General features: G+C 44.3%; 1 protein-coding gene across 1 annotated transcript; it reads right to left on the reverse strand.

The window, feature by feature from the left end:
- Positions 1 to 421: 421 nt before the first annotated feature.
- LOC121621363 (Na(+)/H(+) exchange regulatory cofactor NHE-RF1-like) lies at positions 422 to 26,476 on the reverse strand. Its single transcript, XM_041957799.1, has 6 exons — positions 25,534 to 26,476; positions 10,068 to 10,238; positions 7,028 to 7,181; positions 4,963 to 5,006; positions 1,834 to 1,953; positions 422 to 1,709 (listed from the first exon to the last, which is right to left on the reverse strand). The coding sequence occupies exons 1-6, from the start codon at positions 26,116 to 26,118 to the stop codon at positions 1,572 to 1,574; spliced, it is 1,212 nt and encodes a 403-aa protein (XP_041813733.1). The 5' UTR covers positions 26,119 to 26,476; the 3' UTR covers positions 422 to 1,571.
- Positions 26,477 to 27,023: the final 547 nt, after the last annotated feature.

Genomic DNA, 27,023 nt, shown 5'->3' on the forward strand with positions numbered 1-27,023 from the left:
GTAGTGTGACCATATATTAAATGATGATTATTTTGCTTGTTACTGATTTGCACAGAAAGTTATGATATAATGCACCACAGTTTGATGTCAATATTATTGCCACATTCTGTAATTACAGATTATTACTGTGCTTCATTTTCCTATCTGGCATTTGAATTACTGAGCAAAACCAAATCAACAGCATCAACTTTTTAGGGCTCTCTCTCTCTCTCTTTCACACACACACACACACACACACACACACACACACACACACACACACACACACAAACACACACACACACAAACAACACTGAATAATGTTGTAATGACAGATTTATTACAGTATAGAAATTACTGCTTATACAAGCTACAAAAAACTCTTCATATAACTCAATCAATCATTCATTTTGAAAAATCATCACGATTCTCAATACTGGACAAATGCATAAAATCTAGTGAAGCGCAGACATGTTTTTTTTTTTTTTTAGAAATACATAATCTAAAAGTTACATAATTATTGATTTTAGACATTGATTGTGTAAAAATGTCACAGAGCATTTCTCCAGGAGCACTAAAAACATCCCTTATGCTCAGAATGTGAACTGAGGAGCCTTTTACAGTGGACGTGATGGCAAAGTAAGGACGGTATAAATTACTCATAATAAACTGTAGTTCACATTTGATAAAAGATGATATCATGTACTCAGACAAAGAATGGATACACACGATTAAGATGAACTCACTTTCATTTAAAGAGTGGAATTAAGTCAAAAATGTAAAAATATACATGACATATGATATATATACATACATTATAAGAGAACCCACTATTAAACCAGTTCTTTCCAGTTTAAAGCCAAAAAGTAAAGTATTCCCAAAAAAAAAAAAAGATTCTTAAAACAAGTTTCAAGGTGGAGGAAATCAATGCCTTATTTTGGGATCATATACTTTTTTTGAAATATAACAAAAAGGGGCTCTGACATGTAATCTGTAATCCACACAAACAAAAACACTCATTCAATTAAAGGAAGAGAAAGTGGATAAACGAGAGATAAATGATGAACTGATTGTCAGGCCGGTTTAACGTCGCTGGTCCCGTTGTCTTTCTAACAGAAGACACTTTAACCTTTCAAATGTTAGTATAAACCTTTAAAAGACAGATGAGCAGAGGGGGGAGCGGGTTGTTAAAGTCATTTCCACAGGCACCAGACTCTGGCCAGCAGGGACTGTCAGGGTCCACACACACACACACACACATACAAACACACACGCACGCACACATACACGCTCACATTTTCAACATGGTCCAGTTCTCCTTCATTGACATATGCATCTGTCTTGTTAGTAGCACATTATACATATACAGTATAACATCTGGATTACAATAACATGAAGAGAAATAATAAAAAGGAGAATACTATATTTTGCAGAATGGCTTGAATTTGTCTGCGGCCAATAGTTAAACAAAAAGCTCTTTTAGTGTCATGGCAATAAAAAAAAGTCTTTCTGATGTCTCCTTGCAAAAATCATTGTAATATCTGCGTGAGAGAAGGTGTGTGTGTGTGTGTTATGAGGTGAGCTGAGGTGCCCTATAGGTTGCTGAAGAGTTCGTTTTTCTTGGTCCAGTCCATGGGCGGGGCTCTCTTGTTGGAGCGTTTCTGGTGGGCGAGCTCTTTGACCTGTTGCAGGGACAGGCTGAGTGCTGGGATGGTGTCTGTGATCAAACCCTGAGTAATGACAAAAAACAGACGGAGATAGAGAACAAAAACCTTAACATATTTCAGCGATAACATGCCATTTGTTATGTTTTGTGAAAGACGGTTGTGCTGCAGAGTATTTTCTGTGACGTACCTCAGGTGGGGTGTTTGTGGGCGGGGTTGTGAGCGAGGCATTGGATGAGGCGTTGGATGGAGAAGGACTGACTGACAGCTTTGAGTCCCTCTCTGCCTCTTTGGCTCCTCTACTGTTCACCTGGGAACACAAATACTCATCAGCATCACTTCGTTATATATACTGACAAACCATTAAATATATAGACAACATTATGAACATTTATCCATTAAAACTGAGCGAGAAGGGAGACACAGTCAGAAAAGTCTGACTGGAAACTATTCTTTTTCTTCCAACCATGGTGTAGCACTAGAGCCCACCACATGGGGGCAGCCTTGGATTTGAGTTTTTTTTAATTGCACACAAGTAGAAGCCTGACATCTTCAAAAAATGTCTTTTGACCACGAATACTTGTAGAAAAGCAAAATGCTGTGAAGCATAACAATAATTATTTTTATTATTTTAGAATAAATTTGTATTTTTTATAATAAAAAGTAAAAAGTATGACGACCATCCTTTTTGGAAATGTTTCTGTCAAACACCCATGTCTGCAAATTTATTGATCTGGGAATCACTGAAAGGAGGCATTTAGCAATCTGTGGGCAGAGAGAAGGTCATGGAATCAGTAAAAGCACAAATTTGAAAACTCTTCCCACTTCTCTTCCTGGTTTAATTAATCGTTTCATTCAGAGTTTTTCATGTAGCAGTGTGAACGTGCTGGAAAGGTTGCAGGACGAGACATTTCAGCTCCAGCGCCTCAGTATAATTATCAGTATTAGTATCTCAAGCTCACTCAACATAAGACAGTAAAACCTACTCATACCGAACAATTCTTTACCCACTCCAACCCACCAGCCTTTAAAGATTACTTCTTGACCTCTGGCGTCATCTCTCCCTCTCAGCGCTTCAACTTTTTGACCAGTGTCTGCTATGCAACAACATGTAACTTCACTGCTACACATACATCCCTGACAAATGGGAAGGCCAGGTCAAGCTTCACTTCGCATATTGGCCAAATGCCCGAGAGGAAGGCAGCCACACAGTGGTTTCTTTCAGTTTGTGTTCTGGTGTCTTCAGCCTGGAATTATCTCTGTCTTATCAACACTGATTTGCATAAAAGTCTAGTGTGTCCATCTGGGAACGAGACACTCTAGTAACATGAGAGACCCTCAAAAAGCATTTCTGTGATGCCACTAGCAACCAAGGAGAGGTTAAAATAACACACACACTCAGAGTTTGTGTGGGAATAAACACTGCACAATCTCAATGTGAAAGTTGGACATTTTGAGGGATACACTTTCCGATGGAGAGTTAAGAAGATTGATAACAAAGTGTACCTCTGAAGCTCACCAAGTAACTTGTTTCTAAGTTGTTTGTTTTATCTGGAAAAAAACTTAAGTGTACAAAGAACAATTCAGCTTTCACAAGGGCACAGTGGTGGAAGAAGTATTCAGAACTTTTACTAGAGTAAAAGTAGCAATACAACACTGTAAAGATACTTTGCAAGGAAGGTCCTGCATTCAAAATCTTACTTTGGTAAAAGTATAAATGTATTAGCATTGAATAACACTTAAAGTACCCAGAGTAAAACTGCTCATTGTGCAGAATGCCACAGAATAATGTATTGTATTATTATTATTATTACTGTATTATATTTAGTGATTAATGTGTATCACTTCATCACTTCACTGTTGGAAAGGTAATTAATAAGTAAAATTCATTTTAATCAATTTATATACTGCTGTGTACATTAACCTATAATAATAGCTAATCATTTATGAATTGACTTATATTGGTTTTATTAATTTTAATCTGCAAATTAGCAAGCTAGCTATCAGTGGATATACCAGTGGATAAATGCAGTGGAGTAAAATGTCCAATTTTTTTTATGTGCTGGACTATTTCTTGGCTGGGAGCTGCAACTTCCTGGAGTCTACGCTGGTTGCCTGGCAACTGCTCATAAGAGAGAAACAGTCTGGTCCATGGCCCCTGTAAAATGGTGATTTGTCATTTGGAAGGTGTGTTCAGGCAGAGTTTCCCCCTCGTGTCGTTCACATGAGTTTGTTTGCTGCTTACGGTTCATATTTATTCACCCCAAACACCCAATGTACCAACTGTGCAGACGTTAGCTGTAACGCTAAGCTAGCTAGCTGTGTGTTTGCGTTTAGCTCGGCCTCTGAATAAACGTCACCAGAACTCTTCCTATGATTGTCCTCCAGTCCCTCTCCTTTTTCACCTTGTCTGTGTATGTAACTTTACGTCTTTTCATGCACGTATGCAGTCGGGCCGCCTCTAAAATAAGCTTCATGTTCTGTCTGAACACAGTTACGCTTCAGTTTTTGTACAGATAAAACTAAAAAGATAGAGTGTGTTAATCAGTGAGCGTTAGAGATGATGGAGGGCAGATTATGTAACCTTTGGACAGAGCCAAGCTTGGTGTTTCCCCTTTTCCCCTTGGTGTTTATGCGAAGCTAAGCTAACTGGCTGTATCTTATATAACCGCCTGACATGAGAGTGGTATCAACATGCTCTTACGTTCTTTATGCCTCAGCTCAAAAGTGTAGCTTCTACTTTTAACATACCTATCATACAATACGCTATAAAGTGTTTGTCAAGCCACTTAATCTATCTGATAATTTTTATCTTGTACACACAATCTGTCCTTGGTCAAACACTTTCAAATAACTCAAAGTTAATGTAGCACCAGCTGGGTGGGGTTTTCCACCGAGCACCACACAATGCACACCACGACTTTAGACAATCACAGGAAAGTCCGCTCAGTACACGTCTCTGTGATTAATAAGTCACTTCAGCAGCGCCTCAGTTCTCCACACCTGAGACAACGCTGCTTTCAGGCCCTGTTCGACTTTGGCCTGCTGGGCTGCCTGTGCCACACGAGGAGCTGCGCAGCATTCAAAGCAGAAGGCTGAATTATTATTGTCCTCCTCTCTGCCAGGAAGGAGAGGCTCCATCGGTGGAGAGGCAAGTTGCCGCTGTGGGAGACCGTCAGCTCTTCACACACTTCAAAGTTCAAATCCCAATTCTGGCTTTGCTCTAAAGCACATTTCCAAACCAAATTATAGCCCTGCACTCTTTTAAGTGTCATCCTGCGTTTGAACGTGTCATGTGTTTGCTGCTGGTGAATCTTACCTTCTCCTCCATCCCTCCGTTAATGGCAGGCTCGGGCAGCGGACCTGTAGTCATGAGAATGACACAAGAATCGGCCATTAGACTTCAAAAACACAACTCTGCCTGTCTTTCCCTGTCTGTCAGGACCGATGTGAAGCCGTGACACCCGCAGTCCTTCAGCCCCAGTCCTGCACCATCAGAGCAGGGAGCTTGGAGCTGCTAGATCAAGAGTCCTCCTGCAGCTCACCTTTCACTCCACCAACACCTACTCTCTTACATAGCACAGGTATGAGCAGATCATCTATTATTCACACGTGGTTCATCTTCTATGAGCTGGAGCTACCTCCTGGTCCTCTTCGCCTCCCCTCTCCTCTTCCTCGTCAAATTAATCCCTCTATGTGTCAGATCGCTGCAGTGGAACGTTTCCCCTCAGCTTGTTTCTCATAAAAGTGCCTCGATGTTCCCCTGCAGCCATGTTTGAACACAGCTTTAGAGAGGTGGTAACTGCATCACATCACAGAGGTCTTACCTTCCATCCCTCTGATCCTTCGTACAGTCCCAAAGTGTTTTTAAGCTAATGATGGTTCTCACAGGAAACAGCAGCTGCTCCTTCAGAGTTAATATCAGGTCCAAGTCCTCCTCAGGTCTTTGCTGTGTGCATGTGTGTGTGTGTGTGTGTGTGTGTGTGTGTGTGACTCTGAGAGGAGCCTCTCCAAGTCCAAGCACAGCTCCAGCTCCAGGCTAAGAGGCCACTTGGAGTGAGCGCCTTGGAAACCAAACAAAGCTGCTGGCCAGCCAGGCTGCTCACAGAGAGGCTGTGTGTGTGTGAGTGTGTTGAAGTTAAGAGTCAGTGTGGGCAGGCGTCCTCTGAGTGGGCAGCATGTGAAGTGCAGGCAGTTACCTGGGAAACACCTCCCTGGAATCTCTCCCCTGTAGGGCGCTATTATTTTAATCCTGGACTGAATCGCTGGAGGGTTCAAGAGTCCAGGAAACTATGAAACATCGGCCTCCGTACACAGTTTATTAACGATCAGTTGGGAGCACAGGGAAAACTGTTTCAAACATCAACACTAATCTCAAATCTAACACATAAATACATCTCTCTGAATACACAAGGCAGCATCTCAGCCCCCTCCATTTGGCCAGACACACACACACACACACACACACACACACACACACACACACACACACACACACACACAAATTTGCCTGAGGATTTGCGGCTGTGGAGGGACAGCCCTCAAAAACAGAAAGGCATCACAGACTGTACCAGAGCTCCCCCTGGGGGCTGTGGTAGGTATACCAGGACCTGACTTGAGCGCCTTTGAGCACAGCAGTGAAGCATTAGCAGCTCCTGGGGTAATCATTTCATTTTTTTGGGAGGGAGAAGAAGGCAATCCCTGGAATCAGTCGTTCATCCATTTATTGGCTTGAAGGTTCATTATTGACCTCAGGAATAGTTTGACATAAAAGTCCTGACATTGGTTCCCTGGTTCCTGGATATTTTCTGGAGCTTTCAGGCATATCTTGTGGCCTTCATCAGAGGATGGACTTAGGTCAAGTGATAATAACCAGACAATCTCCGTGAGAACTGAACCAACTCCATCTGATGATGAGATGCAGTTCAAAGGTGCAGAAATATGCCAAAATTTGCCTTTTTTCTAATTGTGTTTGGTCAAACTGTGTGATTGTTGTTTCATAATTATTTTTGAGTGTCAAGTTGCGATTTAATAATAAATTTTGTGAGACGGAGAAAGAGAGAGAGAGAAAGAGATCTGCTTTTAAGCCTTTCCACTTTGCAAACAACACTGTTACTCAATCCAACTCTGATCTGTCTGATCTGATCTATTTATGTCTAAAAGATTAACTTTCTCCGCAGGGCATCAACATGAGGTGCAGGACAGGAAGTGGCTCAGTGTCTCTGTCTGCCTGTCTTGGCAGAGAGAGAAACAGAGAGAAAAGGAAAATAAAAAGAGCCATGCAGGGCTGAGAGAGTCACAGAGAGATAGAGAGAGTTAGAGGAGGAGAGGGATAGCAGAGGCAAACATTATGAGCTAACTGCAGCCATTCTCCGTCCTCTCACCGGTCAGGTGGTCCGAGGTGGGCACCACTCGGCACCTCTTGAAGAAGGTGTCTGTGTCGGGGTCCACCACCAGCAGACGGGTCACGCTCCCGCCCACTTTGATGGCAGCCACTACCTCTGAATGTGTCTTCCCTTCCACAGAGACGCCGTTAACCTGAGGAGAAAAACACATGATTTCAGCTTTTATTAAACTCTCTTTCTTCTCTTTGTTCCCACACAGAAGCGAACAAACTGTTTTTATCACTGTCAGGATTTCTTTCTCAATATTATCACTCCGTCTGCCAGAGGCTCCGGGGCAGGAAATCCTGTGTGTCGTATGCACACACACACACACACACACACACACACACATTCTTTCAACTACTAACTTAAAAAACAATCATCACAATGTGCTCAATAGTCTGTTGCCCACATAAATCCTCATTTTTTGCTTTACTTTGTTCCTTCAATAAACTTTTGTCCATCGTGCTTCCATGTTATGAGGCACTTGGCTGTGTGACAGCTGTACTTTAACTCTGTGGTGTACAGTAACTCAACATGTCAGGTGGCCCTCCAACACCAGCTGAGCATTCTGGGATAAAATCACCATGGGAAAGCATGTGAGAAATGTCTCAAAGTGTGTGTGTGTGTGTGTGTGTGTGTGTGTGTGTGTGTGTGTGTGTGTGTGTGTGTGTGTGTGTGTTAGGTCATAGGGTGGACCTGCATGTCTTAGCCAGTCCCACAGAGGAAGCTGGACAATAGCTGCCTGGCCAGTAACGGCAGTAACAATGGCTGTCCGCTCCCCACAAAGCCCCTCTCCTCAGTGGGTGGTGTGGCTGTCTGGGGCCCTCTGGGGGACTGGAAACCCCTCGCTAGACTCTCACACAGACCTGGACCTCTGTGGTACTTTTAATCCCCCTGTCCTCTGTCTGTCCTTCTCCTCTTCCTTTTCATTTTACTCTAGTTCTTTCTCAGGGGCTGAGGGGAGGCGTGTATGACCTGCCATCGCTCTGATTGGACCGTGTGATGATGTATTACACTGAATGAGTCAGAGATGTTCGTTCTGAGTAGCTTCTGCTTCTGCTGGCTAAATAATAAGTGGAAGGATGGTAGATGGCATGGTTGTAACATCTATTAGTGGACAATAAAAAGCAGGCATGTGGCCTGTGGTTAAAGTAGAGCGACGGCTCTGTCTCTCACACATTAGGACACATTGCAATCACATTTTGTGGAGCGTAACAGCTCCATCAGATCTACTTTTATCAAACATTTTAATGACAAACTTGGAGGAAATTTGCTGGTTTTCACCAGCATTGTATGACACAGTTTATTTTGAGCATCCTGCGTTGCAGCTGCACCTATGTGACGTGGAAATTACAGTAATTCACACAGTAATTTTTGATTTTTTTGTTTCTGTTTCTGTACACCAAGAAAGAGGGTGGTCTGGCCGACCCCAGACCAGTTTTGAAGCTGATTATTCCAGCATGAGGCTGCTAACAGTGACAGGTACACCAGAGTCCTCTGGGGGATTTAAGACCCCACACAGTGGCTAGTGGTTCACTTCACATTCCTCTGAACACACAGTTAACTTTGAGAAAAGAGCTGACTGAGAGCAGTATTCAGACGACCTGGATGACTTAGATACTACTGGAGAATATCTTTCAGGTGGATGTAATGAGTCAGACATTTTTCTGCAGCGGTGGAGGAAGTATTCAGATCTTTTACTTCAGTAAAAATACAAAAAAAAAACTAAATTAAAAATACAAACCCTGCATTGAAAATGCTACCTAGAAAAAAATATTTAAGTATAATCAGGAAAATGTACTTTATGCATTAAAAATACTCAATATTATTATTACTCATGCATTAATATAAAAACAGCGTTGTGCTGTTGTAGGTGGTTGAGGTGGAGCTCATGTTGAACTATTTTGTATTTTGTACAGCAACTAATAATTATTTTCTTCATTACTTGGTTTGTAAAAATTCTGAAAATATTGAGAAATGGCGTCACATTACACATTACCACGATGCTTGTTCTGCCTAACCAATGGGCCAAACCACACAAGTATTCAAAACAAATAGAAAGTACTAAAATAATCGAAAGGAAACTCATTAGTGAAGCTGAAACGATGAAATGTTTGGTCAATTAGCTGACAACTTCTTTCAGCTGTACTTGTACATTTTCAGAATTTTCATGTTTTTTCTGTGCAAAAATCTTGATTTGTGAAGTAACTAGTAACTAAAGCTACCAAATAATTGTAGTAGAGTAAACAAAATGCATGTAATGGTGTAGAAGTAGAAAGTGGTATGAGAAGAAAAGATTCGAGTCAAGTAAAGGTATCTCAAATTTGTACTTAACTACAGTATTTGAGTAAATGTACTTTGCACCCTGCTTTTCTGATTGAAATTTTTTTTTTTACGTAGCTAGTCCCCCAAATTTGTACTTTGTTACTTTTATATGCCGTCCTAAAACAGCTTAAAATGTCTTAATATGTATATTAAGAGCTGATATTCAGTCACTGATGGCAATGATGCAGCTACAACGTCTGCAAAGTCTGTAACAAGGGTACATTTTCATACCATGTAACTAAAGACACCAGAAAAGCATGAACACAAAATATTTCTCTTCTGTTTTTTCATAGAAACTAAACAGGCTTTCTACGTCATATCGCTCAGTGTAGGTGAGGCCTGATTACACAACACACCATTCTTCTCTATTTTTATCCAAATAAAACAATCCCTCGAGGCTGCCTGGAGTGGAAATATGGCAGAACAATCAGGACGCACTATTCAGGTGGATATTTTTGTGTAACTCTACGGATTCCCGTCATTTACTTCTCATAAAAATTAGTTTTAAGTCAATTTCCTTAAAACGACCAAAGATTGACATTAATGCTTCTTACATAAGACCAAAGTCTGGCACCCTGTTCAAGGAGTTTCTAAATTAGAAAATCCTCTTACCAGAACAATAATAATTTTCCTAAATGTCCCTTTTATCACACCATGCTGGGTTACTGCCTGCATGCTCTCCCAGTATCCCAGCATTGACCTCACAGAGTACCTGGACTATCCTGTCCTTGGGCTGCAGGCCTGCCCTCTCTGCTGGAGAGTCCTCATCCACAGCCCTGATGAACTGACCCGGCCGCGCCCGCTCGCTGTGCAGGTTGAAGCCATATCCGTTGGACCCTCGCTGGATCACGCAGAGACGTGGCCGCAGTTCAGTGCACGCCTCCTGGATGAGGCCAGAGAAGAGAGCAGACAGTATATCAACACGGCGTATTTGACATGCATCAACAGACAAAACACAAGCTCTTAAAAATACCTCCACCATGGGTGTCTGTTCAGGGAGAACAAGAGGCACAAAGATTACGGAGAGCTCCTGTGACTCGTTAACCATGAATATGAAGCCGAGGTTGAACATACAGGTGGCTGCTGCATGCTGATGTGTTGTACAGTGTGCTTTTGACAATCATGAGTAAACCGAGGCTGCAGTTCGACTCCACGTGACCCCGCAAACTGCTCGCCAGGAAGGAAGAGGGGCTCGGAGGCATGTGATTGGAGGTCTGCTGGGAAGGTTCGTGGAGAATTTGGGGAGGGGTCAGATCGACTCTGGCCTCGTCGGCTCGAGGAAGGGACCAGTTCCGGTGTGGCCCGATAGCCCTGCTCGCTCCAGGCCCCGAGGAGGACAATGGAAGCTGGGCGTTGACCTCTGACCGCCTCCCCCTCGCCAGGTCCCGCTCTGGGATGGCAGGAAGAGTTAGAGCTGTATTGTCATCCAGGAAAAAACTGGAGCTCAAACCAAGAACCTCCCTTCCGCTGTATGGATGAGGCAGTTTCTGTATTTAGCAGAGGTGCCTTTAAAGGCGCTGTCATCGAAGAGGTCAATGAACAGAGCGAGTGCAGACAGCGCTGGTGGTCAGGATAATCTTTGTCACTGTGACCAAACCTGACCTGACACTCCCTCCACATCACTCCCCGTGTGCTCCCACCCTCGGTCAACTGAACACTCGAGGACAATCAGCAACCTCTGTTAATGTCATTCAGTGTGAATGACTCACATTCTGCAGAAAACACAGGCAGGAGGCTGACTGATTAAAGCTACTTCAAAACATCAGTGGACATCAACAAACTCATAACAACTGAGGCGGTCTGACTCAACGTTTTCTCTCATACGCTGTACAACCAGCACTGAGCGACTGTCACTTCACTGGATTATGTAAGAGAACTGTTTGAAGCCAACAACCCACCCGCCTCTGCCAAGAATGAACTATTATTCTGTCAGTAAAACACCTGGAAAAAAACAAGTCTCCAGGTCACCCCTGGTCCCAGTTCCATGAGCATGGAAGAAGGAGAGGAAGAAGGAGATATTTTATTTCCTTTTAGAAAAATAAATCAGAATGAATGTAAATAATGAGGGAACCTTTTTAAAACACACTTTGTCATCTTTGAAGATGGGTGGCTTCGAATGAGAGTGAGCTGTACTTTCAAACTATGAATTTTCAATCCTAGAAATCATTTCTGTATTAAGATAAAGAAGCCAAACTTTAAAAGGATAGTTTGACATTTTGGGGAAACATTTGTCTGCTTTTTTGACAAGCGTTAGATGAAAAGATGTCATGTCTGTAAGATACAGTCAGTAGCCGGTTAGCTTAGCTTAGCATAAAGACTGGATACAGGGAGACACAGCTAGCCGGACTCTGTCCAAAGGAAATTAAATTTACCGACCAGTACCTATAAAGCTTTATGCTCAGCCGTGCTAACCGGCAGCTAGCTGTATCTTAACACTTAACGTACAGACATGAGACAGACATCAAACTTCTCATCTAATTCTCAGCAAGAAAGCAAATACTGTAAAGATGTTTCCCAAAATGCCAAACTATTCCTTTAACACAGCTATTTATGCTAACTTGATCAATCAAACCTTTACTAGCTGCTTACTGTCACACACGTCCTCAGATATAATACATTCAGTGTAGTGGCAGTCTGTCTAACAACAGTCGGTCCCCATCAGAGATGCAGATTGGCCACCTTTGCATCCATCTCCGTCAAGGGCCTGCTGATGATAGCCCTACAACATAATGGTAACTGATTAAACAAAAACGGTCTTTGATTGCAAGTCCTTCACCCACTCGAGTGCTACAACCAAACCTCAAGAAAAACCACCTTCCTTTACAATCGCTTTAAAAGGAAAAGATGCAACCCAAAGTACGGACTAAACAGAAAAATGCTGTCTTTTCTATCCCTTCTTTTTAGGGTAAATGGTTGGTTTAGCTGTTTAGTGTTTCTTATTCCAGACCTTTCCTCCTCTAAAAGCCTGGACTGAACTGAGCTTTCTCTGCTTTAGCTGTGTGATGGCAGAGTAAAGCATCATTTGCATGAAGTCTGAAGCATGAAGCTCGCCACAAATTAGATTACAAGGTGTTTTCATTTCCGAAGAAACAATATTTATGCAAGACAGTAACTCAATAACTCAAGTGCCTGGTGTTGGACACCCACATGCAGATAGCAGGTAACACTGAGGGCCATCAACACACACTGCAGCCTCCCACCGGCCTCCCTGACACTCATCAGGCTCTCTGGCTGACCTCAGGCGTCCCGGCGCAGTGAGAGAGGGTGAGAGAGGCCTTGGCAGGGACAACAGAGGAGGGTTTGTGTTGGAGTGGAGTGGAGGAAAGAAGAATCTCCACGCGGGTCTGAAATCTGTGGAATCTGCTGAACACGCACAAGCCTGGGGGGGGGGGGGGGGGGGGGGGACCGAGGTCCTGACTGCTTGTCAAATGTGCGTGCTTGTGTTTCTGCTGCACATCGCTTGAATCACCTGTTAACAACAACAAATGCAACGCAAGTTCTCCAGAACGTTACATCATACAGCTGTGAAATATACTGGTCACATCAAAGGTACAAACACAGAACATTCATTTGACGTTCTGTAAAATACAAACTGATATAACTCCTCCACACACAGTGCAATCAGCTGAGACTTCAGGCTAAAACAACAGCTAAACATTTGTTTCATACAGGGTTAGCGTCGACCTGAGGTCAGCCTAGTCCAGGAACATTTGTGTACTTCCTTTTGTTTAAGATACTTCTCACAACCTAAAGCGTTTGCAAGTACCTGATATGTGTAAGGAAAACCGATTAATTCATCTACTTCCTCTGATTTAGTTTGGCTGTTGTAAGCCAGTGGCAGGGCTGTGAAAATCCTTGACTTCCTCATGTAATGTGACAGTTGACAGTCCACCCTGATACGTTCAGTTCAACAACATCTCATCTGTGTAAAATATTCTCGATGGGGATCAAAAATTAATTTCTCCAAATAGTGAAACGCTTAAAATCCTCATTATTGATATTTCTCACTGTTAGTGTCACTTTAAGATCAAAGTCACGTGGTTTCCTATTGTGTGAAATGTTCCTCTGGGCCCAGAAAAATAGCATTTCAACATTTCAACTCTCTCTGTGACACAGACTTTCCTTTGAGGAGGGAAGCGTTGAACAGGAACTGTTGACACATCTTCCCTCAATATGCTTCCTCCTGCGCTGGCTCAACTTCCTCACATGAAAGAGAAATCAATATACAAAAACTCACCCAAACGTATGCGCAAAAACACATATGCACACATGCACAGCATCATGGGAAAGGAGGCTTTCATGAGCCAGCCTGTGGAGGAGGAAGCGTCTCTGCAGAGCAGAGAATTGAGTAAGAGTGTACGACATCTCATAAAAGAAGCCAGGCATCAACAGGCCTCTCAGAAACGCTGGTTAGCAGCACCGCGAGGCAAATCTGACAAGGCTTAGGAAGTCAACTCGCCCCCAATCCCCCAACATAAACATTAGCTATGACATGACACTCAGATCCAGCCTAAAGCTGAAAACATACAAGCTGGCTATGAGGGAGGGGGGGAAGGTGGGAGGAATGATCAGCTGATGATGCAAACAGTAACGCAAACATGGAGGAACAATTTCTGCAGCGCTCTCTCTTCTTACAGGGACCAGGATTTCTTATTAACTTGGCATCACTGGAGTAGTTTAACATTTAGTGTTAAAACAGTAATTCAATGTTTTACAGGGGGTCCTGTGAAGGACTATTTCTTGGTCGTGACCAGTAACTTCCAGAACAGCCCTCTGGTTGCCTGGCAACTGGTCACAGCCACCCCCCCCCCCCCCCCCCCCCCCAAAATAGGTGTATTTCCCAAAATAATGACGTCCTCTTTTCAAATGAATTAAAACAGCTTGCTGGATCCTTCTTTCATTCTACATCTTGATGCTTTCAGCTGCGTACGGGTGTTAAAAAGGCTCACTGTCTTATTTCATTCATCTCATAATGGTGTGAGTAAATGCACTTTGCTTCATATCAACTTGTCGGCTGGAGTAGATATTCAGCCAACAGAGCCCTCTATTACAGAAACTGAACCACACACAAGGTGAAGCAACACTGGACAGTCCAAATAAAGGGAAACCCCTGCCTGACATGTATAAAGCAGAATTGCATCACATTTGTTTCCACTTTTGCCTACTGAACCACCTTCACTCTAACATCCGCTGCTGTGAAGCCTCTTTCAGGCCGCTCGTGTCTGCGTGTACTTTCTGTCTCCACTGCACAGACTTCAGATGGCTTTGGCAACCAAAAATAAGACATCGCTTTGAATACCAATCACTCCAAAACAATACCAAGGCTCGTATTAATATTCTCAAAACACACTTCTGAGTCACGCGGCTGTCTCATAAATCTCACTGCTGCTCCAGCACAGTTTGTTTCTCTGTGTGTTTTTAATAGTTTACAGGTTCCCCACCCAGAGGCTGATGTAACCCTGTTTCAGACTTGTTTCTGGTTTTTCTCAGGAAACTGCGATAGCCAAGAGATAACATATCAAGGCAAAGTTCAATTTACAGGCCTCTGCTGCAGCAGCAGTATGTACTGTACGTAGAGCTGATCTTGCTGAAGATTTAACTCTCTTGAGCCTTAAGTGAAGTGCTGAATTCCAAAATCCTATAAAAAAAATATTTTTGGAAAATCTTTGCTCTCTGGAATGTAACAGTGAATATTTAAAACACAAATTATAGCTTTGAAAACACTGCATTTGTGTAACCAAAGGTCACAGATGCTTAAGGAATTTTCATGGTCAGTCAAAAGGGCCTTTTCTGTCATGCAAGACATCTTATGTGGATATGAATGAAAGACAGCACTAATGGGCTAAGTAGCAAGGGATGACATTATCAACTATTGCTAATTATTCTATTTCATGCTCATAACCTAGCAAGAGCATGTGTTCAAGGCACAAATTAACCAAATTAACAAAGCGTCTACAGCCACACTAGCAGCTCTGTGCAGAGCTCTGAGCTAAATGTTAATATAATTGTGTGTTAATGTAGAGGATAATTCTTCCTGAAAGGAAAATGTGTTTATCATATTTTATGGCAACCCATTCAGTGGTTGAGATATTTTGCTCAAAACCACAAATGTCAACCTCATGGTGGTGCGGGAGTTTAAGTCAGAGGATCACAGACGTCACCGGGATTCATCCTCTGGGGACCATGAATGTCTATACCAAATTTCATGGCAATCCATCTGATAGGTGTCATGCATGTTGCTCCACAAATACAGCACATGAGCACAGAGGTCTCATTTTTGCCTTCCAAGTACCCACAGGTGAGTGTCTGACAAGCTATATTGATTGATCTGCATCTTCAAACCCCTCTCAGGGAGTATTAAAAAGCACCCGACTACCTCCATAACAACCATCTATCATGTTTATCACGCGCTGCCACCCTCTGACTCTGGAGATTTGCATCTGCCAGGCTCTCCTGCTGATTCTCTTCGACAGAGGAGCGCTGTAGCTGCGAGCGCTGTCTGGCATGGAAGGAGCAGCCTGTGCGAGAGAGATGCCAGCGGCTGCAGCTCTGCCAGTCAGCATGCCAGTTACTTCATATTTTCCTCATGCCTGGCCAGTGGACTAATGTGTAACTTCACGTCTATTACTGTAGGCTTAAGTCAGTCCTGCACAGCTCTGGTTCTCTGACTCAACTACTTGTGTTGTTTCATGTACCCAGAATAAAAAGGTCACGTGCTGAAATTTCCTATAATTACATAAGCACCTCACTGACGCAGTCCAACTGTTCTGTTCAAACAGCCACTTTTGTCCCATTAAGGCACGAGTCAGGGGCGTGAAAGCAGGCAATGCGCTAGGGCCCATCATGACCTTACACCAGTGTCACGAGTCCTGCAAATCATCAACTGAAACCTGTCACACACAGCTGACCTTTGCATGCAGATATGTCCTCTAAAGCAGCCTCTCTTTCATCTATATGTACCGCCCTCTCTCCTTCTGCTGCTTACTTCACCCCCCCCCCCCTCGCTCTTATAAGAGAGGCAGCTCTCCCGTGAGTTTGGCCTCTTTGATCAGCATAAAGAATAACCGTTAAAGTGACAGATTGCCAGGCACCATGGTTACTCAGTGACATGACACGTTGTTGGCCTCCTGGTCCTTGTGATTGTCATGTGTAGTTTTTGATGGAGATTAACAGCCTCAAGGGCAGATGTGATAAATGTTTGATGTAAACCTGGTTTCCTTTTTAACCAGCACAGCACAAGTTTTGTCCCATTGAGTGGCTGGAGCGCACCACTCTCAGGCAGGATGGGGGTGTTGGATTTCAAGCTGGACCATTGAACCAGCTGCGAGGCAGGCAGAGGGGGGGAACAAAGCACCCTACTGTCCCCCCCTTCAATTTGAGGATGGGACAAACTGGCTCTACAAAAGACACCAAAAGAAAGGTTCTGCTGAGGGTTCCCATTACAATAGACTCTTTAGGGGGACGGCCTGGAAATAGAAAAGTAATGCCAGTCATCACAGCAGGGGGACAGGCACTGATAAGACCAAATGGAGTGGTCTTGATTACCAGAGAGGCCTCATCATTGCTTTAAGATCTTTCTGAAAATGGGACTGGCAGGTTCTGCCTTTCCTCAAGGGTCTTCTGCAGCGTCCATCTTGAGTTTGTCCCCACTGCAGTCTACTTTTTTAAAAGCATGATTGCATTCCGCCCACCAAAAACCAAAGAGTCAACAAGCTTTATCTCCTTAAACAGCTTTCCTGTCCCTGACCCTCCACCCTTGCAGACCTGAAACCACAGCCACAGCTCAATGATCTCTAACACAAGTCTCTCCTCCACCTTTAACACACAAACACACGGAGCACTGCAGTGTCTGATGTGAGAAATGCATTTAGAGAAAGAGGGGGAGGTCCTACAGAAAAAAACTGCAGAACCTCATTGTCAAATTCAAGCAGATGTGATAACATGATGGGGTTTATTACAGAGAACTAAATGGTTCCCAGGCACTTGTTGTACCCAGCTGTTAGTGGAGCATGTAGGTGACCAGCGAGAATGAGGCCAAAGGTGTTAGCAGGGGCAAGAGACTGAGAACTAATACTGAAGAAAAGGTCATGCCCTTTACTCAAAACATACCTTGAGGCTGTCTTGCATTATTTAGGCAACTGTTAGTGAAAAAATGTATATTTAATCTCTTTGCTGGTGAAATGTAAAATGACGAGTTGCTGAAGACTTGTCTCTTTGCAGCTGGACATAAAATATCTCAACATAATGGCCACTCCTCTACTGTACTGAATGTCTGTTATTTGTCTCATCCTCTGGAATAACAACAAGATGTGAGTGTCTGCAGCCATGCTAGCAGCTCTGTGAGGGTGTGCTAAGAAGCAGCGATGCTTTGATGCTAACATGCTCACGCTACAAATATTTACAGGTATGTTTACCATGTTCACCATCTTACTATTAGCATGCTAATATTGCTAATTAGTACTAAACACAAAGTACAGCTAAAGATGATGGGGACATCATGCTCACACTGAAGAAAAGCCAAAATGGCAAGAGCACATGTTACAAACAAATGAAGTCATATCTAAACAAGATAGTTTACAGTTAACAATAGAGTTTACAACCATGTATCACAGTGGTGATTTGAGCTAAATGCTAATGTTAGCATGCTAACATACTAACAATGACAATGCTAACATCCTAATGTTGAGCAGGTGTGATGTTTTCCAATGTGCACCATCTTACTTTAGTGTGTAGCATGCTAACATTTGCTAATTAGTGCTAAACACTACGTAGAGGTGATGCGAATGTCATTAGCTTTGTACTATTAGTCATCAAACAAGTAATGGACAATTCATAATTTTCACTTAATGATGGCGCTAGATGAAAAGTGAAGGGATGAACAGTTATTTTCAATTCATCCTGAGGAGTACAGGAATGTGTGAACAAAATTTTATGCTAATCTGTCTTTTAGTAGTTGAGATATTTCACTCAAAACCACAAATGTCAGTCGCATGGGGGCGCTTGATGAGAAGTCAGGAAACGTCCCCTGGGGACCATAAATATCTGCGCAAAATTTAATCTCAATTTATTAAGATAGTTGGACCAAATATACTGAAAGTGGTGGACCAACCGACAGACATCTATAGAGCGTTGCACTGAGCAAAATGCCACCACCTGGAGCACAGAAAGCCAATTATATTACTAATTGTTGACATTAAACAATAGCTGAAGTATTTTGGGATAGAATTTTCTTGCGTTCCTCAGTTCAGTGTGTGTAAATAACACCAACAATGCACACGAATTTGCTCTGTCTTGGTTGTACTCAATGCATGGCGTCTCTGTCTTGTACGGTGGGAAGGGAGGTGTACGGCAGGGGGTGAGTCTATTTCAGGGCGAGCGGCGAGTCATTTCCACCCCCTCCCACCCCCATCAGGGCGCGGCCCTCCGGCGCATTGTCCGACCGGGGTGGTGAACCTTCAGCAGAATGGAGAGGGAAATGGAATGTGGCATTGTAGAGTCTCCGTCCAGTATCCCATGAGACCAAATCACCAGCAACCCCACCACCCACACACACACACACACAGGGTTCAGGTTCCACCCCTGACCTGGGCCACAGTGGTCTCGGCCGTCGGGACGGGACAGTGGTGCTGTTGTTTGGACTGACGTCACTGAGAAGTTCCAGTGAGCGGGATCACTATGATTCGCAAAGGCAACCACTGGTTATTTGTTCCAGCCCTTATCAATAGAGCAATGTAATGTTCTCCTGTGATGTGGTAGAACTGTGTCCTTCTTTTGCTCAAGACGTAACGGTCAAACCTTTTGCCAGTTTATGACTGTGTGACACACTCTATGTACTTGGGTTAGCATTAAAAAAAGCTAGTATTGGCTTGTCCTGGTGGCCTGTAGGATGCTGACCATGAAGTTACAGTGTCTAGGTTGCAGACCTTTGAGAGTCCTCGCCACTTTTCTCTCTCCCTTCCCTACTTCCTGTCATCACCTCACTCAGCCAATAAGAACGCCAAATAACGGCCCACAATACTTACAAAAAGGTGAATACCTGAAGCACTTTAGTACAATCTGTTCCTCTCATGATACTATGTTTCCATAGTTTTGTTTTTTTTTTAAACCTTTTCCTGGCCATACTCTAATGAATTGTGCGTTGACTGTCTTGCAAAACACTGCTGATATACTGGTGGTTATCTTGGCCAACATTTTGTTGATAGTATCGTATCATGAGTTACTCCGTGCGACTCCCACCCACAATACACACAAAAACAGCTACTCCTATGAAAGCCACTGGACCAGCGCTGTGTGTATAACATAGGCTGCCAGCGTTTGGTGGTGGTTACTAAAACACAAACCGAACACATAGTGATCGCTGAATAGGGAGAATCTGGCCACTGCATGCAGCTTGGAACTGTATTAGATAGAAGTGTGGGTTTGTTTACTTTGGTATAGATTAAACGTTATCTTAATGGCTCTATTATAGTTCTGTGGTACACAATTATTGAGTGTATTTAGCTGCTATTAATTATTAAAATGAATAATGTCATGCAAACATTATCAATGATGTGTTTGTCTGTGATATTTGATTTAGTCAGTATCACTCAGCATATCTATATGTGTGACATATATATACATACATATTACGAATGCACAAATCTTACAGTAGACACGGAGTGAAGCCCCTCTGCCATATCTTATCATGGGGGCCATTTCCCCTCGGACACACAGCCCAACAATCAACAGCAGGACAGGGAGGGGTGATTCCCAAACTTTCTCACACACACGCACAAATACAGTAATGTGAAAACACCCACACTAAACAAACACAAAAGCAACGTATACCCAAACCATACTGCGTGAGCAAACGTGGAGCGTCGGCCTGCGTGAAGTCAGAATGAATCGTGGAGAACATCTGATCCGGTCAGACAAACACAGTGACATGCACTCCATTACCCAAACAGAGCCTGAACAATACCTGGCTTTGTCACAGCGGCTTCAGTGATAATAAAACCAGCAAACGCTGCTGGAGATACTGTTTACTTTGAACCACGATTCAGTGTCTGTTGCTGGAGCAACATACTATTCAGCCTGCGTCTGTATCATTGTGTTATATTTTCTGTTTAGCTCAGACACACAGCAATGCTGAGATAGCTTCTTTAACCCTTCAAGCTGCAGTTTACTGTCCTGCTACGAGCTGCTGGGACTCCGGGGGGGCGAGAAGAGGATCAAGACGACGGGGTGGGGGGGGGATCTTCCGGCGATAACAATGACAGGAAACCGGCACAAACGTCCTGGGGTCTGCGCACAGGCCGAGCCTCCCATAGACAGCAGCAGGCAGCCAGAAACACACCCCTGACCATCCTGGCTCGAATACTTACTGTAGGTGTGGCTATTTGTGCCTCTAATGCACGACAAATGGTCATCGAAAGTTTATTCTAATGAAGAAAATCTCACCCAGGGGCTATTCCTGAAGGCAATACATCAGGTGAATGTGGACTTGATAAGAGTTAAAGGGAAACTCTATCCTGCACATGGAGAGGAATGCCTGAGCTGAACAATCCCTTTAAATGGTCCAATCTGCCACTGTGGGAAAAAGTATTTGAATGTCGTAACTGTGATGATTAACTTCAGGGCTTGCCTCAAGCGACACGCACACACAGACACACACACACACACACTGATTGGACTGTTAAATTGAACTACAGAGGATAACCTATTAAAGCCAATTAAAAAGCTCATTGTCATTCACTGAAGGCCATACAGTGAAGTGTATACAAATATAGACTGAGTCCTCCCACGCAACAGCTCGGGGATGATTTGTTTAGGGAAAACACGTCGTCCCGTGCAGTTAAAGGACCACGCTTTCTATGTCCAAACCAAGCATGTGCGGTGGAAGCAGTGGAGGGCTTCGAGCTCTTTAATAAGCAGGTTTTATGTGAATGTGCAGATTAGAGGCTCAGATTAGGGGAGGGGAGCGACAGCCAGCACATCCTCATGAAGTCATCTCAGAGATCACACACACACACTTACGAACACTTGCCAGTGTACCAGATCTCATCTATCCGCGGTCAATTTCATCTGACACAGGCGCTCCTCTTCTCCTGTAATTAGTGTTTATGTAAGCAGCCGGCGCCCATTCAGGAAGACTCCCAGAAAAAACTTCTCACCCTCACACTCCCTTTCTCTCCCTCCCTCTCTCTCTCTCTCTCTTTCTCTCGCTGTCTTCAGCCTGAGTGAAACACTGAAGAAACAGCCAGAGCAGTGCGATGACGCAAACACATTTTAATGCCTTTCACTGGAAAATGTTTCTGCACGGAATAGCTTGTAGTCTACTGATTTGCATTTTTAAAATAATGATGGAAACAAATCTGGAGGGATCATCTGCTTTTCATCAGTGTGGAAATAACTGATCGATGAGTTGAAAACTGCCAAACATCCTTAGAAAAAATAGTTCAGACAAAACAGAACCAAAGACCCCCCCTCGCTGTCCTCTTCACTTGCAGTCGGGGATATTTAAAAATGTTTTGTTTTGTTTTGTCGACCTGTGGTCTTCTCCTACGCACCTGTCACTCCACAGGTGTGCAATAAGTGTTTTGCCCACAAAAAGCTGCTGATTGCAGCTTCTGAAATATGTTGATTTTCAGCTTTTCTCTGTTTTATATCATTGTTAATTGCATGTTTTAGGTTTTGGACTGCTAGTGGGACAAAACACAACATCTGAAGATGTCACTTTAGGCTCCTGCGATGGACATTGTCACGTTATTCCCTGATGTTTAAATGGTTAAACAACAATGGTTGTATTTGGACAGGTTCACTTTTTTAAGGTCTTTTTTGTCTCACAACAACAGTCAGATGCTTGTATGTAAATTGAAAACAGGTTTTGCTTGCTGGAATCATTCCTCCTGTTCATAAAAGATACTTTCCTGGATGAGCTGAAGGATCTAGATTGGTAATACGAGCTGAGAGAGAGCATCCGCTGCTACTTCGCTGCACTCAACAAAGGCTGAGTGAAAATTTTACTGCCTGGTAAACAAAACGACGACCTTTGGAGCAGATGATGTGTTTGTGTGTGTGTGTGTGTGTGTGTGTGTGTGTGTTTTGTTCCACGGTGACGACAGCGGCTCCTATTTTCTTCCCGGGCCACGCTCCACGTTTCGACCTTCATCACTGCTCGTTCCATTTTTTCGCACCTCCCCTGCGCTGTCTCACTTTCGCCTACCTCCATCCTCACACATGCACTGCACGCACACACACACACACACACAGGACATCAGCGTAACCATGGAAACCTCGAGCGAGGCTCCTCAGTTTCCGGAGAAGGCGTCGCTCTCTCGAACCCTCTTTTGTGTCGCTTCAAAGACGAGGCCAGACGGGCGGAGTGCGGACGTCAGTGTGACTGTTGAACCGACGCTGTGTGTGTCTTCCAAGGCTGTACATGAGTGTGTTTGTGCTTTGTGTGCGTGTGTGTGTCCCTGGCCGGGCACAGGAATGCCGGACAGGATGTAGGGAGAAAATTCCAGAAAGAGTCAACGTGAGAAACACACCCTGAGGTGCCTCTGTCTGTAACATGGAGAACTCTAAACCAGGTCCCTCGAGTCTAACTTACACACTCACACACTCTGCTGTGCCTTCTGTCCCCAAGCACCTTCCTCAGCCTGTCAAATCTTGGTTTTGCACACACTGTGCCTTTGTATGCAAAGGAAATTCCCAGCCGCGCTCACTGTTCAGCATGATTCGTGCTGGATTCTTGCTCCGTATGTCAAACACTGGGAGGCTGCTGAAATTAAAAAATCCAAGTGGTGAAAATGAGTTTGTTAGGAGTGCTGTTGTTTGTTTCGACGCCACTTCCCTCTGGGTTGCGTGCCAGTGTGAATTGTACTGCCACAGCTCCATTAGGCCATCTGTGGAGAGTATTGAGAGTAAACACGGGAACAATCGCTGTATATTCCCAGGACAAACAACATAACCCAGCAGTGTTCAAGTGCTGTGCAAGTGTGGGCTGAGAGAGGGAAAGAAAATCTCTTTTAAATTCCCGGAACATGAGTCGAAAAGGCTCTGCATGCTCCGCACATGTGAAAACTGTCATTACACTGGTGTCATGAAAGAAACAATGTAAGGAGGGCGTGAGTGGCTCAGCAGAGCTTCAGTAATAACAATGTGACAGTTCAGTTGTGACCAGCTGGGTTCATCTAAGGAGAGGGAGTTTACTGATAGCTAAGCAACACCATCACTGCAAATTAATGAGAAAATCTCAGAGAAAATCAAAATATTTGGATTTTGTGACCCTGCAGACAGATTCTTTGTGCATTTCAACTGGAGCTGAAACGAGCAGCCGATTGAACAACTACTACAACTGCATCGATTTGAATGATTGATTCTTCTCTTTAAAGTCAGAGTAGAGTGAAAATGCAACAAATTGCAACAAAAAAGAAAAGGTTCAAAGTCTGGGAAATGTGCTTATTTGCTTTTTGCCAACAGTTAGAGTAGAGTGATACCAGATCAACGTCTGTGCAGTAAATATGAAGCTACAGCCAGCAGCTGCTTAGCTTAGCTTAGCACAAAGACTGGAAGCAGGGGGAAACAGCTAGCCTTGCTCTGTCCAGTGGTAAGAGAATCAGCCTACCAGCTCCTCTAAAGCTCAGTAAGTAACATGTTATACTGTATTTTGTTGTTTTATTTGTACAAAAACCAAAGTGTAAAAACAACACATGGTTTTACAGGGGGAACGTGGGCCGGACTATTTCCGATCTTTCCCTCGCGAAGAAGCAAATTAACATCTTTCCCAAAATGTCAAACTATTTATTCAAAACTCACGAAACAACAACATGCAAACTACACTCATCTCACGATTCCTCTACAAAAAGAATCTGCCAACCTGACTGCACACCATCACAGAGTGTCACCACCTTTTCGACATCCGGTCAGTTTTATCAGACGCTGAACAGCAGCATCGTTTGCTTGTTTAAGGTCCCGCCGTTATGACATTGTGTAGAAAAGCTTCAATCGCAGAGCTTGCTCTCAGCTTCGCTCTTGTTCATTTTTGCCTCCACAAGATCATACAGATGCCAGAAAGGCCGCCATCTGTCTGTCACATGGGCGGAAAATGAGATGCACTACATGACGTGTTTACGTGCTATTAGGCAGGGTGACACAGACACAGGCAGGACCACTGCAGGGTCTTCTCTGCTGGCTCTGCACACTGTGGCCCTTCTGCCCACCTCTCTCCCACCTACAGTGATGTACCGAGGAGCAGAGCTGGACTGAGACAGCCTCGGGGGTAAACATCCAGGAGGCAGCGAGGGGCACAGATGTTCCGGACTGGAGGGACCCTCTTCTGCTCAAGAGCTTTTTAATAAACCCTGGTTCTGAGTTCACAGCCACACACACACACACACACACACACACACACAGAGGCAGACAGACAGACAGCGTGGCAGGAGAAAATGAGGGCAGACCCAGCAACAAGTGGCTACTGCGGGAGCGAGAATGCGCCCATAATGTTTTACAGGCGAAGATCAAAAGGTTGAAAAAAATCATTTAGCGGGACTCATTTTGTGGCGATTAAAAAACTTGAAAACACTAAGTACTTCCTGTTGTTTGTTGTGGAGGGGTTAGCAATGTCAGATATTTGTTATGGTCTGGGTTTTTTTTTTTTAACAACACAAAGGCACAACACCACGTCTCTCAAAGTGTTTTCCTCATGCTGGCTTTGGTGTGGGGCTGGAGCCTGTCATTGCTGCTGACTCCATGCTGAACCATGTGGCATCGCTGCAATAACAGAAGGCAGAGCTGCTCTTTGAGGCACTGTGAGACACATCACCATCACTTACTGGACAGCAGCAGCTTCAGAGGTTTACAGACCGACAGAGAGAGAGAGAGACAAAGGGGGGTCACAGTTTAGCTTGGTCCCTGTTCTCTTGATCCCGGAGCTGAACCAGGTTGTTTGTCCTCTCGCCCACAGTAAATGCCCCTGCCCACAGCCTGGCAGCCCTGCAGCATGTGGGTGCAGCTGCCCATGTTATCCATGCTGCACACACAGAACACCTATTCTCTCCAGGGACACCCTCCCTCCGTGATGCGTTCACTAACCTTAATGTCATTAAAGTAAATCTGGAGGAAACAAACGTGAGCATAGTGCAGAAACTTTTTGTTTTGTTTTTTACCTGCACTTCTTCTAACTTTGTCAGACTCACCTTCTCAGAGTTGATGCTCAGCTTTTTCTCGACGTGTCCGTGGATTTCTCCGTTTCTCTCCGGCACCGGCGTGGACTCCCTGGGTGTCCCCGTCTGCTTCTCCTCCTCCTTCTCCTCCTCCACCTCCTCCTCCTCCACCTCCTCGTCCCTCTTAGCGTGCCGCTCATCCCCGTTTTCCTTCCCGTCTACCTCCACATCCTCCTCCACCACCACCTCCTCCTCCTCGTCGTCGTCGAAGGGTAACGGGACCCCGTCGGTGACATACTCCTGCAGACACTTCATGTTGTGTTTCTTCAGCAGCTGTTCCGTGTCCGGGTCCACCACCACCAGCTCCAGCCGGCCCGTGGTGGCTCGTATCCGGGACACGACCTGCTGGTGGCTCTCGTTCTCCACGTCCTCGCCGTTCACAAACACCAGCCGGTCTCCGGCGCGGAGCCCCGAGGTTTCAGCCGGGCTGTCGGGCTCCACCAGGCGGATGAACTGCCCCGTCTTACCTTTCTCCCCGTGGAGGTGGAAGCCGTAGCCGTTGTCCCCCTTCTCCAGCGTGCACAGCCGGGGGCGCAGATACTGGCTTTTGCTCGGCATGGTAGGCTTCAGTCCGCCTCACACTGCTGCTGCTGCTGCGGCTCAACCTGTTGCTGCTTTTAAGTGGAAACGACTGGAAGACCTGCTCAGGATGCTGCCGAGGAGGGGTGTGTGAGTGTGTGAGTGAGTGGTACCCTCTCAGAAAAAACACCCAACCCCCGCCCTCTCGGGGAGATTAGTCCGTGGGAAGCGGTGCTGGTGTTTGTCCCACTCTCTGGTCCACTTTCCCAGACGAGTCGGGGTCTGATGTGGTCTTCACACCTGCTGTAAATCCCCACCGTGGCTTCTGCGTCCAGGCGGTCCTGAGTGAGTGTCCTGACCCGGGGACTGAGACTCGGGTTCACTCGAGTCACGTCGCTTCTTTCAGCGCGCGACAAAAAGTAGGATAGCCACTCAGGAAGAGGGAGGTGCGTTCACGGAACAGCCCAGCTGGCCGCCTCATGCAAAGTGGAGAGGAATGGAGGAGTAAACACAAACCGAGGCTGTCCGGGAAGACTAGATAGTGTTTGGATGAAGTGTTTGGACGTTATCTTTTCGCAGTTTGTTTTTAAATTTGTTTAACTTTTTTCATTTTGTGCACATTCTGCTCACTTCTCTCTCATTTTTGGCATTTATTTTGATTTAACAAAACTTTTAAAATTCCTTTATACTCTTTCATTCTATTTCAATGACTGCTATAATTTTGTACACTTATTTCTTCTAATGTAGTGTCTTTATTCTCTTTAATTGCTATTTATTGCTGCTGATGGGCAAGGATCATAGGGATGAATTAAGTGTCCATCCAACCATCTACATCTATTAATGTCTGTAAAATCTGGCCTGAGGGATGTAAACTACAGTGTGTCTGTCTGTGATATTTCACAGTGATTATGCTGTGAAATTAGCACATTTAAAACCATTTATTT

Source organism: Chelmon rostratus, chromosome 17 (assembly GCF_017976325.1).
Source record: "Chelmon rostratus isolate fCheRos1 chromosome 17, fCheRos1.pri, whole genome shotgun sequence".
Taxonomy (NCBI): domain Eukaryota; kingdom Metazoa; phylum Chordata; class Actinopteri; order Chaetodontiformes; family Chaetodontidae; genus Chelmon; species Chelmon rostratus.

What these genes read in the sequence shown, in the direction of transcription:
- LOC121621363 (XM_041957799.1), bottom strand. Translation starts at nt 26,118, where the DNA reads ATGCCGAGCAAAAGCCAGTATCTGCGCCCCCGGCTGTGCACGCTGGAG. An exon ending in CACCTCGGACCACCTGACCG is followed by an intron (nt 5,007 to 7,027) that starts GTGAGAGGACGG and finishes TCATGACTACAG; the next exon opens with GTCCGCTGCCCGAGCCTGCC. An exon ending in ACGGAGGGATGGAGGAGAAG is followed by an intron (nt 1,954 to 4,962) that starts GTAAGATTCACC and finishes TTGTGTTCCCAG; the next exon opens with GTGAACAGTAGAGGAGCCAA.